Genomic DNA, 17,503 nt, shown 5'->3' with positions numbered 1-17,503 from the left:
TTGTGCGAACAACGCTGCATGGATTGTGTCAAAAAGTACAGTTATGCTAGCAACGCTACATGGAATGTGTCAAAAAGTACAGTTATGCTAGCAACGCTACATTGATTGTGCCAAAAAGTACAGTTATACTTACAACGCTACATGGATTGTGTCAAAAAGTACAGTCATGCTAGCAACGCTACATGGATTGTGCCAAACAGTACAGGTATGCTAGCAACGCGACATGGATTGTGTCAAAAAGTACAGTTATGCTAACAATGCTACATGGATTGTGTCAAAAAGTACAGTTATGCTAACAACGCTACATGGATTGTGTCAATAAGTACAGTTATGCTAGCAACGCTACATGGATTGTGCAAACAAGTACAGTTATGCTAACAACGCTACATGGACTGTGCCAAAAAGTACAGTTATGCTAAAAACGCTACATGGATCGTGCCAAAAAGTAAAGTTATGCTAACAACGCTGGATGGATTGTGCCAAAAAGTACAGTTATGCTAAAAACGCTATATGGATTGTGCCAAAAAGTAAAGTTATGCTAACAACGCTAGATGGATTGTGCCAAAAAGTACAGTTATATTAACAACACTACATGAATTGTACCAGCAATTACAGTTATGCTAACAACGTTACATGGATTGTGCCAAAAAGTACAGTTATGCTAACAACGCTACATGGATTGTGCCAAAAAGTACAGTTATACTAACAACGCTACATGGATTGTGCCAAAAAGTACAGATATGCCAACAATGCTACATGGATTGTGTCAAAAAGTACAGTTATGCTAGCAACGCTACATGGATTGTGCCAAAAAGTACAGATATACTAGCAATGCTACATAGATTGTGCCAAAAAGTACAGTTATGCTAGCAACGCGACATGGATTGTGCCAAAAAGTACAGTTATATTAACAACGCTACATGAATTGTGCCAGCAATTACAGTTATGCTAACAACGTTACATGGGTTGTTCCAAAAAGTACAGTTATGCTAACAACGCTACAAGGATTGTGCCAAAAAGTACAGTTATACTAACAACGCTACATGGATTGTGCCAAACAGTAGTTATGCTAGCAACGCGACATAGATTGTGCCAAAAAGTACAGTTATGCCAACAACGCTACATGGATCATGCCAAAAAGTACAGTTATGCTAATAACGCTACATGAATTGTGCCAGCAATTACAGTTATGCTAGCAACGCAACATGGATTGTGCCAAAAAGTACAGTTATGCTAGCGACGCTACATGGATTGTGCCAAACAGTACAGTTATGCTAGCAACGCGACACTGATTGTGCCAAAAAGTACAGTTATGCTAACAACGCTACATGGAATGTGCCAAAAGGTACAGTTATGCTAACAACGCTACATGGATTGTGCCAAAAAGTACAGTTATGCTAACAAAACTACATGAATTTTGCCAAAAAGTACAGTTATGCTAACAACGCTACATGGATTGTGCAAAAAAGTACAGTTATGCTAACAACGCTACATTGATTGTGCCAAAGAGTATAGATATGCTAACAACACTGCATAAATTGTGCCAAAAAGTACAGTTTTGCTAACAACGCTACATGGATTATGCCAGCAAGTGCAGTTATGCTAACAAAGCTACATGAATTGTGCCAAAAAGTATAGTCTTGCTAACAACGCTACATGAATTGTGCCAAAAAGTACAGTTATGCTAACAACGCTACATGAATTGAGCAAACAAGTACAGTTATGCTAACAACGCTACATGGATTGTGCCAAAAAGTACAGTTATGCTAACAACGCTACATGGATTGTTCCTGCAATTACAGTTATGCTGACAACGCTACATGGATTGTGTCAAAAAGTACAGTTATGCTAACAACACTACATGGATTATGCTAGCAAATACAGTTATGCTAACAACGCTACATGGATTGTGCCAAAAAGTACAGTTATGCTAACAATGCTACATGGATTGTGCCAAAAAGTACAGTTATGCTACATGGATTATGCTAGCAAGTACAGCTATGCTAACAATGCTACATGGATTGCACCAAAAAGTACAGTTATGCTAAAGATGTTACATGGATTGTGCCAAAAAGTACAGTTATGCTAACAACGCTACATGGATTGTGCCAAAAAGTACAGTTATGCTAACAACGCTACATAAATTGTGCCAAAAAGTATAGTTATGCTAACAACGCTACATGAATTGTGCCAGCAATTACAGTTATGCTAACAACACTACATGGATTGTGCCAAAAAGTACAGTTATGCCAACAACGCTACATGGATTGTGTCAAAAAGTACAGTTATGCTAGCAACGCTACATAGATTGTGCCAAAAAGTACAGTTATGCTAGCAACGCTACATGGATTGTGCCAAAAAGTACAGATATGCTAGCAATGCTACATGGATTATGCCAAAAAGTACAGTTATGCTAGCAACGCGACATGGATTGCGCTAAAAAGTAGTTATATTAACAACGCTACATGAATTTTGCCAGCAATTACAGTCATGCTAACAACGCTTCATGGATTGTGTCAAAAAGTACAGTTATGCTAACAACGCTACATGGATTGTGCCAAAAAGTACAGTTATGCTAACAACGCTACATGGATTATGCCAAAAAGTACAGTTATGCTAACAACGCTACATGAATTGTTCCAGCAATTACAGTTATGCTAGCAACGTTACATAGATTGTGCCAAAAAGTACAGTTATGCTAACAACGCTACATGGATTGTGCCAAGAAGTACAGTTATGCTAACAACGCTACATGGATTGTGCCAAAAAGTACAGTCATGATAACATTTCATGAATTGTGCCAAAAAAGTATAGTTATGCTAACAACGCCACATAGATTATGCTAGCAAGTACAGCTATGCTAACAATGCTACATGGATTATGCTAGCAAGTACAGTTATGCTAACAACACTACATGGATTACGGTATGCTAGCAAGTACAGTTATGCTAACAACGCTACGTGGATTATACCAGCACGTACATTTATGCTAACAATGCTACATGGATTATGCTAGCAAATACAGCTATGTTAACAATGCTACATGTATTATGCAAGCAAGTACAGCTATGCTAACAACGCTACATGGATTATACTAGCAAGTACAGTTATGCTAACAACGCTACATGGATTATGCTAGCAAGTACAGTTATGCTAAGAACACTACATGGATTATGCTAGCAAGTACAGTTATGCTAACAACGCTACATGGATTATTCTAGCAAGTACAGTTATGCTAACAATGCTACATGGATTATGCTAGCAAGTACAGTTATGCTAACAACGCTATGTGGATGATACCAGCAAGTACAGTTATGCTAACAACGCTACATGGATTATGCTAGCAATTACAGCTATGTTAACAACGCTACATGGATTATGCTAGCAAGTACAGCTATGCTAACAACACTACATGGATTATGCTAGCAAGTACAGTTATGCTAACAACGCTACATGGATTGTGCCAAAAAGTACAGTTATGCTAACAATGCTACGCAGATTGTGCCAAATAGTACAGTTATGCTAACAATGCTACATGGATTATGCTAGCAAGTACAGCTATGCTAACAACGCTACATGGATTGTGCCAAAAAGTAGTTATGCTAACAACGCTACATGGATTGTGCCAAAAAGTACAGTTATGCTAAAGACGTTACATGGATTGTGCCAAAAAGTACAGTTATGCTAACAACGCTAAATGGATTGTGCCAAAAAGTACAGTTATGCTAAAGACGTTACATGGATTTTGCCAAAAAGTACAGTTATGCTAACAACGCTACATAAATTGTGCCAAAAAGTATAGTTATGCTAACAACGCTACATGAATTGTGCCAGCAATTACAGTTATGCTAACAACACTACATGGATTGTGCCAAAAAGTAGTTATGCTAACAACGCTACATGGATTGTGCCAAAAAGTACAGTTTTGCTAACAACGCTCCATGAATTGTGCCAAAAAGTAAAGTTATGATAACAATGCTACATGGATTATGCCAGCAAGTACAGTTATGCTAACTACGCTACATGGATTATGCCAAAAAGTACAGTTATGCTAACAACGCTACATGAATTGTTCCAGCAATTAGTTATGCTAGCAACGCTACTTGGATTGTGCCAAAAAGTACAGTTATGCTAACAATGCTACATGGATTGTGCCAAAAAGTATAGTTATGCTAACAATGCTACATGGATTGTGCCAAAAAGTATAGTTATGCTAAAGACATTACATGGATTGTGCCAAAAAGTAGTTATGCTAACAACGCTACATGGATTGTGCCAAAAAGTACAGTTATGCTAACAACGCTCCATGAATTGTGCCAAAAAGTAAAGTTACGATAACAATGCTACATGGATTATGCCAGCAAGTACAGTTATGCTAACTACGCTACATGGATTATGCCAAAAAGTACAGTTATGCTAACAACGCTACATGAATTGTTCCAGCAATTACAGTTATGCTAGCAACGCTACATGGATTGTGCCAAAAAGTACAGTTATGCTAACAATGCTACATGGATTGTGCCAAAAAGTATAGTTATGCTAACAATGCTACATGGATTGTGCCAAAAAGTATAGTTATGCTAAAGACATTACATGGATTGTGCCAAAAAGTAGTTATGCTAACAACGCTACATGGATTTTGCCAAAAAGTACAGTTATGCTAACAACGCTCCATGAATTGTGCCAAAAAGTAAAGTTATGATAACAATGCTACATGGATTATGCCAGCAAGTATAGTTATGCTAAATACGCTACATGGATTATGCCAAAAAGTACAGTTATGCTAACAACGCTACATGAATTGTTCCAGCAATTACAGTTATGCTAGCAACGCTACATGGATTGTGCCAAAAAGTACAGTTATGCTAACAATGCTACATGGATTGTGCCAAAAAGTATAGTTATGCTAACAATGCTACATGGATTGTGCCAAAAAGTATAGTTATGCTAAAGACATTACATGGATTGTGCCAAAAAGTAGTTATGCTAACAACGCTACATAAATTGTGCCAAAAAGTATAGTTATGCTAACAACGCTACATGAATTGTGCCAGCAATTACAGTTATGCTAACAACACTACATGGATTGTGCCAAAAAGTATAGTTATGCTAACAACGCTACATGGATTATGCTAGCAAGTACAGCTATGTTAACAACGCTACATAGATTATGCTAGCAAGTACAGTTATGCTAACAATGCTACATGGATTATGATAACAAGTACAGTTATGCTAACAACACTACATGGATTATGCTAGCAAGTACAGATATGCTAACAATGCTACATGGTTTATGATAGCAAATACAGTTATGTTAACAACACTACATGGATTATGCTAGCAAGTACAGTTATGTTAGCAACGCTACATGGATTATGCTAGCAAGTACAGCTATGTTAACAACGCTACATGGATTATGCTAGCAAGTACAGTTATGCTAACAACGCTACATGGATTATACAAGCAAGTACAGTTATGCTAACAACGCTACATGGATTATGCTAGCAAGTACAGATATGCTAACAATGCTACATGGCTTATGATAGCAAATACAGTTATGCTAACAACACTACATGGATTTTCTAGCAAGTACAGTTATGTTAGCAACGCTACATGGATTATACCAGCAAGTACAGTTATGCTAACAACGCTACATGGATTATACCAGCAAATACAGTTATGCTAACAATGCTACATGGATTACGCTAGCAAGTACAGCTATGTTAACAACGCTACATGGATTATGCTAGCAAGTACAGTTATGCTAACAATGCTACATGGATTATGCTAGCAAGTACAGCTATGCTAACAACGCTACATGGATTATGCTAGCAAGTACTGTTATGCTAACAACGCTACATGGATTATGCTAGCAAGTACGCTGCTGGAGTTCTTCCAAACTTGCCACTTAATTGACGGAGCAAAGCTGCAGCTCATCTCTGCATGCTCTGATTGCTCCCACAGAGGCCACTATTTGTGTCAACAGCCACATTCCTAAAACAAAAGTAGTAAAAATCACAATCATAATTGCACTGATTGCTCCCCCAGAGGCTAGTAAAGGACATAAGTTGTTTGTGTGAACTCACATTCCACTAACACCAATTGATGCTCTGCTTTTTGGCACAAGACATCCAACACACATTGTAAACTTGTCACTTTCCTCTGGCACTTTTCCCCTAGCATTCAAAAAAGCGGTTCTTCATCCTCTGCTCAAAAGACCTAACCTCCATCCTGACCTCATGGTAAACTACCGGCCGGTGTCCAACCTTCCATTTATCTCAAAAATTCCCGAAAAAATAGTTGCACAGCAGCTAAATGAACACTTAGTGTCTAACAATCTCTGTGAACCTTTTCAATCCGGTTTCCGGGCAAATTACTACGGAGACAAAAATGACTAATGATCTTTTGCTAACGATGGATGTTGATGCGTCATCTACCGTATTTTCCGGAGTAAAACTCGCAAAGTCGCACCGGCCAAAAATGCATAATAAAGAAGGAAAAAAACATATATAAGTCGCACTGGAGTATAAGTCGCATTTTTGGGGGAAATTTATTTGATAAAAGCCAACAGCAAGAATAGACCATTTAAAATGTGTAAAGAATAGTGAACAACAGGCTGAATAAGTGTGCGTTATATGAGGCATAAATAACCAACTGCTATGTTAACGTAACATATTATGGTAAGAGTCATTCAAATAACTATAACATATAGAACATGCTATACGTTTACCAAACAATCTGTCACTCCTAATCGCTAAATCCCATGAAATCTTATACGTCTAGTCTCTTACGTGAATGACATCAATAATTGTATTTGATATTTTACGCTAATGTGTTAATCATTTCACACAAGTCGTTCCTGAGTATAAGTCGCACCCCCGACCAAACTATGAAAAAGACTGCGGCTTATAGTCCGAACAATACAGTATGTTGCTGCTTCTTGATCTTAGCGCTGCTTTTGATACCGTCCATCATAATATTTTATTACAACGTATGAAAACACGTATTGGTACAGTATGTCAGACATTTCTTGGTTTAACTCTATCTTACTGACAGAATGCAGTGCTGTTGTGGTGGTTGTCGTTGCTACTTTCCTCGTTGTGGTTGTTGTTTTTTGTTGTTGCTGTTGTACATTTTGTTGTCGCTCTTTTCGTTGTTGTGGTTTTTGTTGCTCTTTTTGTTAATGTTGCTGTTACTCTTTTTGTTGTTATGGTTTTTTGTTTTTATTCAGTCATTGGTGGAGCTAAGGATAATATTTGAATATTGTTTTTAATATGGTTGTGCAGCACTTTGGAAACATTTTTGTTGTTTAAATGTGCTATATAAATAAAGTGGATTGGATTGGATTGTTGTGGTTTATCTTGCTGCTGTTGTTGTTCATGTTCTTGGCGTTGTCGCTGTTGTGTTGGTTGTTGTTGCTCTTTTCGCTGATGTCGTTGTTGCTCTTTTCGTCGTTGTGGTTTTTGTTGCTGCTGTTATTGTAGTTGTTGTTGATATAGCTTTAGTTTTATGCTGCCTATTGATCGGAGGCAGTTATAGTGTAAAGTCAAATATTCTTTATTAGAATAAAAATTCCATCCATCCAATAAAAATTTACATTTGATCATCAGTAAAAACTGATATTTGTGTGTGTTTTTTTACAGAATATATACCGTATTGTTCGGATTATAAATCGCAGTTTTTTTCATAGTTTGGCCGGGGGTGCGATTTATACTCTGGAGCGATTTATGTGTGAAATGATTAACACATTACCGTAAAATATCAAATAATATTATCTCATTCACGTAAGAGACTGGACGTACCGATAGAAGAGGAAGCGGCGCATTGTCTACCTTTGGAGTTGGCAGAGTTGTTTAGAAGCGACACCGAGGAAGAACATTTCATGGGATTTAGCGATTAGGAGTGACAGATTGTTTGGTAAACGTATAGCATGTTCTATATGTTATAGTTATTTGAATGACTCTTACCATAATATGTTACGTTAACATACCAGTTGGTTATTTATGCCTCATATAACGTACACTTATTCAGCCTGTTGTTCACTATTCTTTACACATTTTAAATTGCCTTTCAAATGTCTATTCTTGGTGTTGGATTTTATCAAATAAATTTCCCAAAAAAAATGCGACTTATACTCCAGTGCGACTTTTTTTTTTTTTTCCTTCTTTATTATGCATTTTCGGCCGTTGCGATTTATACTCCGGAGCGATTTATAATACGAAAAATACGGTACATGGAAATGGAAATACTTGACCAAAGTTTTTTTTCTTTCACAGTGAAATTCTGCCGACTGGGCTCCCAGTTTTTTACTGTAAAAATAATTTAATGGTGTACAATTTGATGGATAATCATGAATCAAGCAGAACTTTAAGTACGTATTTAGATTTTAACAAAACGTTGGGAATATATGATAATATAATATTTGTAGCAATATTAGATCAAGTTCAGTATATGAAATCGCACGCAGTACATGTATTTTTCTGTCAAAATGGAAAGTTGAATACTTTTAGTGAGATAAGACGCATTCTAATTTCAGGTTTTCACAGGCCACGTTAAATGATGGCCTTGAGTTTGACGCCCGTGCTTTAGAAGCCAGCACCAAGGTCTTTATTTCTATAGCGTTGTGTGTGAGGAGAAAGCGAAGGTTTGGAAGGACACGGTTATGTTGCCTCCAACATAAATGATGATATCTGTGAGCAATAATAACGGAATATGATATAATAATGCAGTCTAAACCAGCTCTTTTGAGTCCTCCAGGACTCACGAAGTTTCCTGGAGAACACACTCTTGTCTTTGATAGCACAGAGCTGGAACACATCTAGTCTTCATTTAGTTTTACTATGACATCATCAAGCACACTAATAGGAGCTTAATAAGGAGACTAGTAGGCCACGTGATCACAGTCATGCCAGTTTTAAACCAACTACAGTCGTAGTACCACCGTTGTGAGGGCTTAGAGCGCCCTCTACTGGACGCTTGGTTTAAAGCAGACACGCAGAGAGAAGACAATATCATTTGTGTCATGAATGAAGTTGTTTTCTTCTGTAATGCTCGGACTGATGTCTCCTCAACACTTTGGAGAGGAATTTTTGGTGTTCATTAAAAGTTTGATCACTAAGAACATAATATATGTCAGATATAATATATAATGTTCCATATTTTCTTTATTAACAGTTACAAAAGTGATTTAGTTGGTAATGTTTTGTGTTTATTGCAATAGTAATATTTATAAAAGTGATTTAGTTGTTAAATAAATGTTGGACCAGTGAGCACGCACGGATCGAAGCGTCTTTGACTCTCAAACAAATCCTATCATATATTCATATTCAATATTACATTTCCAGTAATGAAAGTGTAAAAAAAAAACGAATAGTTTCTAATGTTAAGTATTAACACTTTGGAAGTAGAATAACAAGAGCATTTGGAGTGCATGGGAATAGTCATATTGTCTCTAGTGTTGTTTTATTTCCATCATGAATAGAAACAATTAGTAGGATGTGTTATATTGTTCATTTGTTTATTAAGTTATTTCTGCACGAGCCAGTTTGCAAGGTTCAAAGCGCACTTGGATAGTCTTTTAAAGTGGAATTTTATCATAAAAGTTACAATGACAAACATTACTTTTACTACTAGCAGTACTAATAATACTATTACAACGTCGAGAGTAGACTTGGAGAAAAGGCATCTGCTTTCATGTCATTTTATTCATATGTGCCTGACAACATTTCTGTTATAATTAGTTAGTTAGTTAGTTTATTATTTCTCCGGTCAATGGTCAACAAAATAAACAAACCGTTTTACATAAACAAACAGTTGTACATTCATAAATTAAAAATGTTGCAGACCGAAAGGGTTCAGGCCAGTGGTTCTTAACCTGGGTTCGATCGAACCCTAGGGGTTCGGTGAGTGGTGCTCAGGGGTTCGGCAGAGGCCAAGACACACCCGACTCATCGTGTAAATAAAAACTTCTCCCTATCGGCGTACTACGGATACGGCAACAGCAGAAGTCACACTGATTTGCAGGTGTGTAATTTGTTGTGAGTTTATGCACTGTGTTGGTTTTGTTCTTTGAACAAGGCGATGTTCATGCACGGTTCATTTTATGCACCAGTAAAAAAACATGGTAACACTTTAGTATGGGGAACATATTCACCATTAATTAGTTGATTATTAACATGCAAATCAGTAACATATTGGCTCTTAACTAGTCATTATTAAGTACTTATTAATGCCTTATTCGGCATGGCCTTATTATAACCCTAACCCTGGCCCTAACCCTAACCAAATAAGTCTAAATTAAGTCTTTGTTACTTAAAATATGTTCCCATAGTGTCCAAAAAACTCTAAATTAAGTCTTTGTTACTTAGAATATGTTCCTCATACTGAAGTGTTACCAAAAACATAACTTCATCTTCAATTTGAAAAAAAAAACATTTTATTTTTCACTAAAGAAGGGTTCGGTGAATGCGCATATGAAACTGGTGGGGTTCGGTACCTCCAACAAGGTTAAGAACCACTGGTTTAGGGTGAAGTTGAACACTTGTTGCGCCTAACCCTATAAACAAAGTCAAATACAAGATGAGCTTCCAAAAATTATGAAATTTCCTTTTCACAACATATTATAAATACACATTGTACACAACATAAATACTGTTCAATTAAATACACAGTAAAGGCATGTGAAATATCCTTGTACACATGACTTAGACTTAGACAAACTTTAATGATCCACAAGGGAAATTGTTCCACACAGTAGCTCAGTTACAATGATGGAAAGTGTAAGGATGGAAAGGACAATGCAGGTATAAATAGACTAAATATAGCGATATAAATATAACATATACGTAATATTTACATAATATATGCACATATATTTTAAAATAAATAAAATATATGTTAAACCTTTGCACCAATTATATACTATATACAAACAATTACACTTCCATTATTATTTATATCCCACATTTAGTTTTTAATTAACATTGATCATAGTATTAACTACTGTGTAGATTCAAGAGTGATGTATTTTTCCAAGACATTGGTCTTAAAGAAATGAGTTATGTAGTGAGTCGTAGTCTGCGTTGTGTAATTTTCTTTAAAATAAAAGACACCTCCCCATGCCGTCGTTTCACCATTTATTGGTGACCTGTGTTGGAAACACAAAACACACCCACCCACACACACACGCCCACCCACAGGTCTAAGCTTTCTGGCGGACTAATTTCTGCTCCTTCCACCTCAAAAGTCCAAAGCAAGAGGAAGTAACACAAACATTCATTCGTATAAAAATATAAATATAATAAATTACATAAACAAAAACGTTTTATCAGAAAATAATAATAATGCACAAGTCCACATACTGTACCTGTGTTGGAAACACAAAACACACAAACCCACCCACAGGTCTAAGCTTTCTGGCGGACTAATTTCTGCTCCTTCCAGCTCAAAAGTCCGAAGCAAGAGGAAGTAACACAAAAATTCATTCGTATAAAAACAACAATATAATAAATTACATGAACAAAAACGTTTTATCAGAAAAAAATAGTAATGCACAAGTCCACATACCTGCGTTGGGAACACAAAACACACCCACCCACACCCACCCACAGGTCTAAGCTTTCTGGCGGACTAATTTCTGCTCCTTCCAGCTCAAAAGTCCGAAGCAAGAGGAAGTAACACAAACATTCAGAGGAAGTAACACAAACATTCATTCAATAATAAATTACATAAACAAAAACGTTTTATCAGAAAAAAATAATAATGCACAAGTCCACATACCTGCGTTGGGAACACAAAACACACCCACCCACACCCACCCACAGGCCTAAGCTTTCTGGCGGACTAATTTCTGCTCCTTCCAGCTCAAAAGTCCGAAGCAAGTGGAAGTAACACAAACATTCATTCGTATAAAAATAACAATATAATAAATTACATAAACAAAAACGTTTTATCAGAAAAAAATAATAATGCTCAAGTCCACATACCTGTGTTGGAAACACAAAACACATCCACAGGCCTCAGCTTTCTGGCGGACTGATATCTGCTCCTGTGTGGTGTAAATCGCCATTCGTCAATGCGACCAGTCAAACAATTCACACATTCGACGCTAAACGTCTTAATTAGCAAAATGTTGAAAAAAAATCACTCAATACAACACGTCACTGGTACCCACAACATTATTGTGTTAACTTTTCAAGTATTTAAGAACGTTTAGGATGAATATTTACAACATAAACACGGAGCAATTAATAACAATTACCTTTCATCTCAAAAGTCTGACGCAAGAGGAAGTACAAAAGAACCGCGAAGACACTTTCCCGCTCCGGACATCTGATTCTTCAAAAATAAAAGCGATACTTCAAAATAAAATATAACACCCTGTCTAGTTCATAATATAGCGCAACAACATCACAACATTACAGATATATACGATGATATTTATGAACGCTAGTTTCTTTGGGAATAACGGATCTATATATTTTTTAATTTTCATCATTATGTAAGATATACTTCATAGTCATTGATAGAGAACAGTATCTCGGTTGAGTAAATAATGACTTATATGCTTGTACATACAACATTTTTTTTTTTTTTTTTTTTTTTTTGTCCTGTCCAGCTTCTCAGGCCAATCATATCATTGATGTAGATGCCCATATCGGCTGTTCAGATTTACTTTACAAAAGAGAAGTGTAGGATACTTCTCTTGTTGCCTTATTCGTATTTAACTTTATTAAATTGATTTATATTATCATTTGGTGCAGCCGGGCCGGAGCAGGAGGGGATAGAAAGAGGGGAAAAAAGGAAGACAGAGGGGGGAATTGTGGGGACAAGAGGGGGATAAGACAGAGAGACAACAACAACAGCAGCAAACACAACAATAACAATAACAACAACAACAATAGAACAACATCAGCAAATAGGATATGTACATATAAATATGATGGTAAAAGTGATAGCAAAGAAGCAGTTAGTGTTCTTTTTGCTCTCCATTTTTACACTTGATGAAAAGCCGTCCGCCCCTGAGCACCTTCGCCATCTCCACCTCTCCAATGTCCTTCTTTAATCCTTTAACCAGTGTCATCAAACTAATATCGTTCATGTCTTGATCTGATTTAAATGTATATATGATCTTGCAGTTATCTTCCATATTCTTTTTCCTCTTTTCTATTCCTTCATCATCTCTGTGCACTCTTTTTGAACTCAACTTTCCTTCATGCCCTTCTCTCACTCCAACCCACTTCCCCAAAGTGGGCTGGCTCAGGGTGGAGGACAGAGTAAAACAACTTGCACTGAGCCTAGTCTATAAAATCCGCTACACCTCCCTGATACCGAAGTACATGTCAAACTACTTCCTTAACGTAAATGACCGCCATAACCACAACACCAGGGGGAGCTCCACAAACCACTTAAAGACAGATTCCAATCTAACAAAGGTCTTAACTCATTCTCCTTCTATGCCACATCAATATGGAATGCACTCCCAACAGGTGTAAAAGAAAGTGCATCTCTATCCTCCTTCAAAACCGCACTAAAACAACACCTCCAGGCAACTTCAAACCTTGACTAACACCCTCCCCCCTACACATCCCACCTCCCCGGATCGTAAATAACCAAATGTAAATAATCAAATGTATTTCTAATGTATATACTTGTTCTTATGCTATCTGAACTCACTATGTTCTCTGCTCGCTGTACATATCCTACCAAGTCAGACCTACACTGTTTCAATGCCCATTTCTCTGATGATGCAATTGTTGATGACTGAAGTGCTGTTATCAACCAAACCCTCCTCATCCCACCCCCCGGGTTGTAAATAATGTAAATAATTCAATGTATATACTCTGATGATTAACTTGTGTGATGACTGTAAAATGGTAAATGGTAAATGGATTGTACTTGTATAGCGCTTTTCTACCTTTCTAAGGAACTCAAAGGGCTTTGACACTATTTCCACATTCACACACACACATTCACACACTGATGGCGGGAGCTGTTATTCACGGCGCTAACCAGGCCCATCAGGAGCAAGGGTGAAGTGTCTTGCTCAAGGACACAACGGACGTGACTAGGATGGTAGAAGGTGGGGATTGAACCAGTGAACCAGTGGGAGTCCACTTGAACAGCAGACTGGACTGGAAGGACAACTGCAAAGCTGTTTACAAGAAGGGCATGAGCAGACTCTTTTTCCTGAGGAAGCTTAGGTCATTCAATGTGTGCAGCAAGCTGTTGGAGATATTTTATCAGTCTGTTGTGGCCAGTGCACTGTACTTTGCAGTGGTTTGTTGGGGGAGCAGCACCAGCAAAAGGGACTCAAACCGGATTGATAATCTGATCCGGAAAGCCGGCCAAACTATTGGCACGCAATTGGAGGCGTTTGTGTCAGTGAGGGACAGGAGGTCACTGGACAAACTGCTGGCCATCATAGACAATCCTGCCCACCCACTCCACCTGACAATTAAGGGACAGCGGAGTTCATACTCCAACAGGCTCCTTCAACTTCCTTCCCGCACTGTGCGATTCAAGAACTCCTTCATTCCACACTCCATCCAGCTGTATAATCACTCGCCATACAGCAATAGATGACATCTGCCTATTACCTGACACCTGACATGTTAGCTACTTCTCTTTGTTTATAATGTCTATTTTCTATTTCCTGCTGGACCTACTCTCCATTTTATGCTGCTGCTGTCATAGAGACTGTATATACTGTAATATTGTACATGGTCATTGGTTTATATTGTATATATGTTATGTACATAATATAATATATCTGTATATAAATTACTCTGTACACATATTATGTATATATTCGTATATATGTTAGATTTTTTTATAGCTATATTAGTCTATTTATACCTGCATTGTCCTTTCCATCATTGTAACTGAGCTACTGTGTTGAACAATTTCCCTTGTGGATCATTAAAGTTTGTCTAAGTCTAAATCTAAGTCTAACCCTCAGAGTGCGGGCACAGCCACTCTCCCAACTTCGCCACGCTGTATTATGATGATAGTATATATTTGTACCATGAATTGATTTACGTGGACCCCGACTTAAACAAGTTGAAAAACGTATTCGGGTGTTACCATTTAGTGGTCAATTGTACGGAATATGTACTGAACTGTGCAATCTACTAATAAAAGTTTCAATCAATCAATCAATCAATCAATCTAAATTGTTCACCTCTTGGGATTCCTGTCACGACTCCTCTTGCCCCCTTTCGTTCTCCCACTTCGATTTTTTCCTTTATTATCTTCTTGCACAGCTTTTGCAACCGCATTGCTTTGTTCTTTTTGCTCTCCATTTTTACACTTGATCAAAAGCCGTCCGCCCCTGAGCACCTTCGCCATCTCCACCTCTCCAATGTCCTTCTTTAATCCTTTAACCAGTGTCTTCAAACTAATATCGTTCATGTCTTGATCTGATTTAAATGTATATATGAACTTGCAGTTATCTTCCATAATCTTTTTCCTCTTTTCTATTCCTTCATCATCTCTGTGCATTCTTTTTGAACTAAACTTTCCTTCATGCCCTCCTCTCACTCCTACCCACTTCTCCAAAGTGGGCTGGCTCAGGGTGGAGGACAGAGTAAAACAACTTGCACTGAGCCTAGTCTATAAAATCCGCTACACCTCCCTGATACCGAAGTACATGTCAAAACTACTTCCTTAACGTAAATGACCGCCATAACCACAACACCAGGGGGAGCTCTACAAACCATGTTAAAGACAGATTCCAATCTAACAAAGGTCTTAACTCATTCTTCTTCTATGCCACATCAATATGGAATGCACTCCCAACAGGTGTAAAAGAAAGTGCATCTCTATCCTCCTTCAAAACCGCACTAAAACAACACCTCCAGGCAACTTTAACCCTTGACTAACACCCTCCCACCCTCCACATCCCACCTCCCCGGATTGTAAATAATCAAATGTATATAATTGTTCTTATGCTATCTGAACTCACTATGTTCTCTGCTCGCTGTACATATCCTATCAAGTCAGATCTACACGGTTTCAATGTCCATTTCTCTGATAATACAATTGTTGATGACTGAAGTGCTGATATCAACCCCCCCCCCCCCCACCCCCCTCCACATCCCAACCCCCGGATTGTAAATAATGTAAATAATTCAATGTATATACTCTGATGATTAACTTGTGTGATGACTGCATTAGGATTAGGGCTGGGCGATATATCGATATGCGCGAGTTTGTCTCTGTGCGATATAGAAAATAACTATATCGTGATATTCGAGTATGCGTTCTTACACAGTTGCTTTTAGCTGCTGGCATTACACTACAGGCTCTCCTCGCTCTTTCCTGTCCCTCCTTCTCACAGACAGCAAGCGCAGCTTCTACGCACGTCACATACTGTCACGTCATACGTCACATACGTATACGCCCTCACGCAGCAAAGAGGTAGCAGCATGGGTAACGTTAGCTGTGATGCTAGCGGTAATACGAGAGAAAGAAGGTGCGAATCTGGTAACAAATGAAGGAAGAATTAATTCCCCCAAAAAACAGCAGGGGGTCCATCGTCTGGCGGTGGTTTGGCTTCAAGGGGGAAGATGTCGAACAGACAACCGTAATTTGTCAAGTGTGGGGCGAAAGCGTTGCTATAATAAGTAGCATTACTGCTAATATGTAGCATCATTTGAAAAGTCACCTGCTAGAGAATGAAGAGTGCTTACTCCGCATGTCAACATCTCCGTTCGGTGCCACACGCCCACACCATCAAAATGCCGAGGCAAACATTTCCAGATCAACACCGTATGAAAAATATAGTGATTTTTTTAGTTGTGATTTCCCTCTCTGCATGGAAGTTTTAAAGTAGCATATATTAATGCAGTGTGAAGAAGAATGTTTTAATGTAGACACATAGAATCATCATACTGCTGTGATTATATGCATCAAGTGTTCATTCAAGGCTAAGGCAAAATATCGAGATATATATCGTGTATCGCGACATGGCCTTAAAATATCGCGATATTAAAAAAAGGCCATATCGCCCAGCCCTAATTATGATGATATATATTTGTACCATGAATTGATTTACGTGGACCCCAACTTAAACAAGTTGAAAAACTTATTCGGGTGTTACCATTTAGTGGTCAATTGTACGGAATATGTACTATACATGTGGCAATCTACAAACCCCGTTTCCATACGAGTTGGGAAATGGTGTTAGATGTAAATATAAACGGAATACAATGATTTGCAAATAATTTTCAACCCATATTCAGTTGAATATGCTACAAAGACAACATATTTGATGTTCAAACTCATAAACATTTTTTTTTTTTTGCAAATAATCATTAACTATAGAATATGATGCCAGCAACACGTGACAAAGAAGTTGGGAAAGGTGGCAATAAATACTGATAAAGTTGAGGAATGCTCATCAAACACTTATTTGGAACATCCCACAGGTGAACAGGCTAATTGGGAACAGGTGGGTGCCATGATTGGGTATAAAAGTAGATTCCATGAAATGCTCAGTCATT

The 17,503-nt window shown here is 37.7% G+C and overlaps 1 protein-coding gene across 5 annotated transcripts in view; it reads right to left on the bottom strand.

Annotated features, from left to right (window-relative positions):
- The window catches only part of LOC133645081 (paraneoplastic antigen Ma3 homolog), a 375,425-nt gene extending 362,928 nt beyond the window's left edge, over positions 1 to 12,497 (bottom strand). For all 5 annotated transcript variants that reach the window (XR_009824892.1, XM_062039873.1, XM_062039869.1 and 2 more), the window contains exon 1: positions 11,984 to 12,497. Coding sequence is in view for 1 of the 5 variants with exons in the window: in XM_062039873.1 (XP_061895857.1) it covers positions 11,984 to 12,066 (83 nt within the window). In the remaining 4 variants the exon portion in view is untranslated. The remainder of the gene's footprint in view (positions 1 to 11,983) is intronic.
- Between the last annotated feature and the right edge of the window lie 5,006 nt (positions 12,498 to 17,503).

This window comes from Entelurus aequoreus, linkage group LG28 (genome assembly GCF_033978785.1).
Source record: "Entelurus aequoreus isolate RoL-2023_Sb linkage group LG28, RoL_Eaeq_v1.1, whole genome shotgun sequence".
NCBI lineage: Eukaryota > Metazoa > Chordata > Actinopteri > Syngnathiformes > Syngnathidae > Entelurus > Entelurus aequoreus.
Note: the sequence above shows the minus strand (reverse complement) of the source record. Positions and strands in the feature narration are given on the sequence as shown.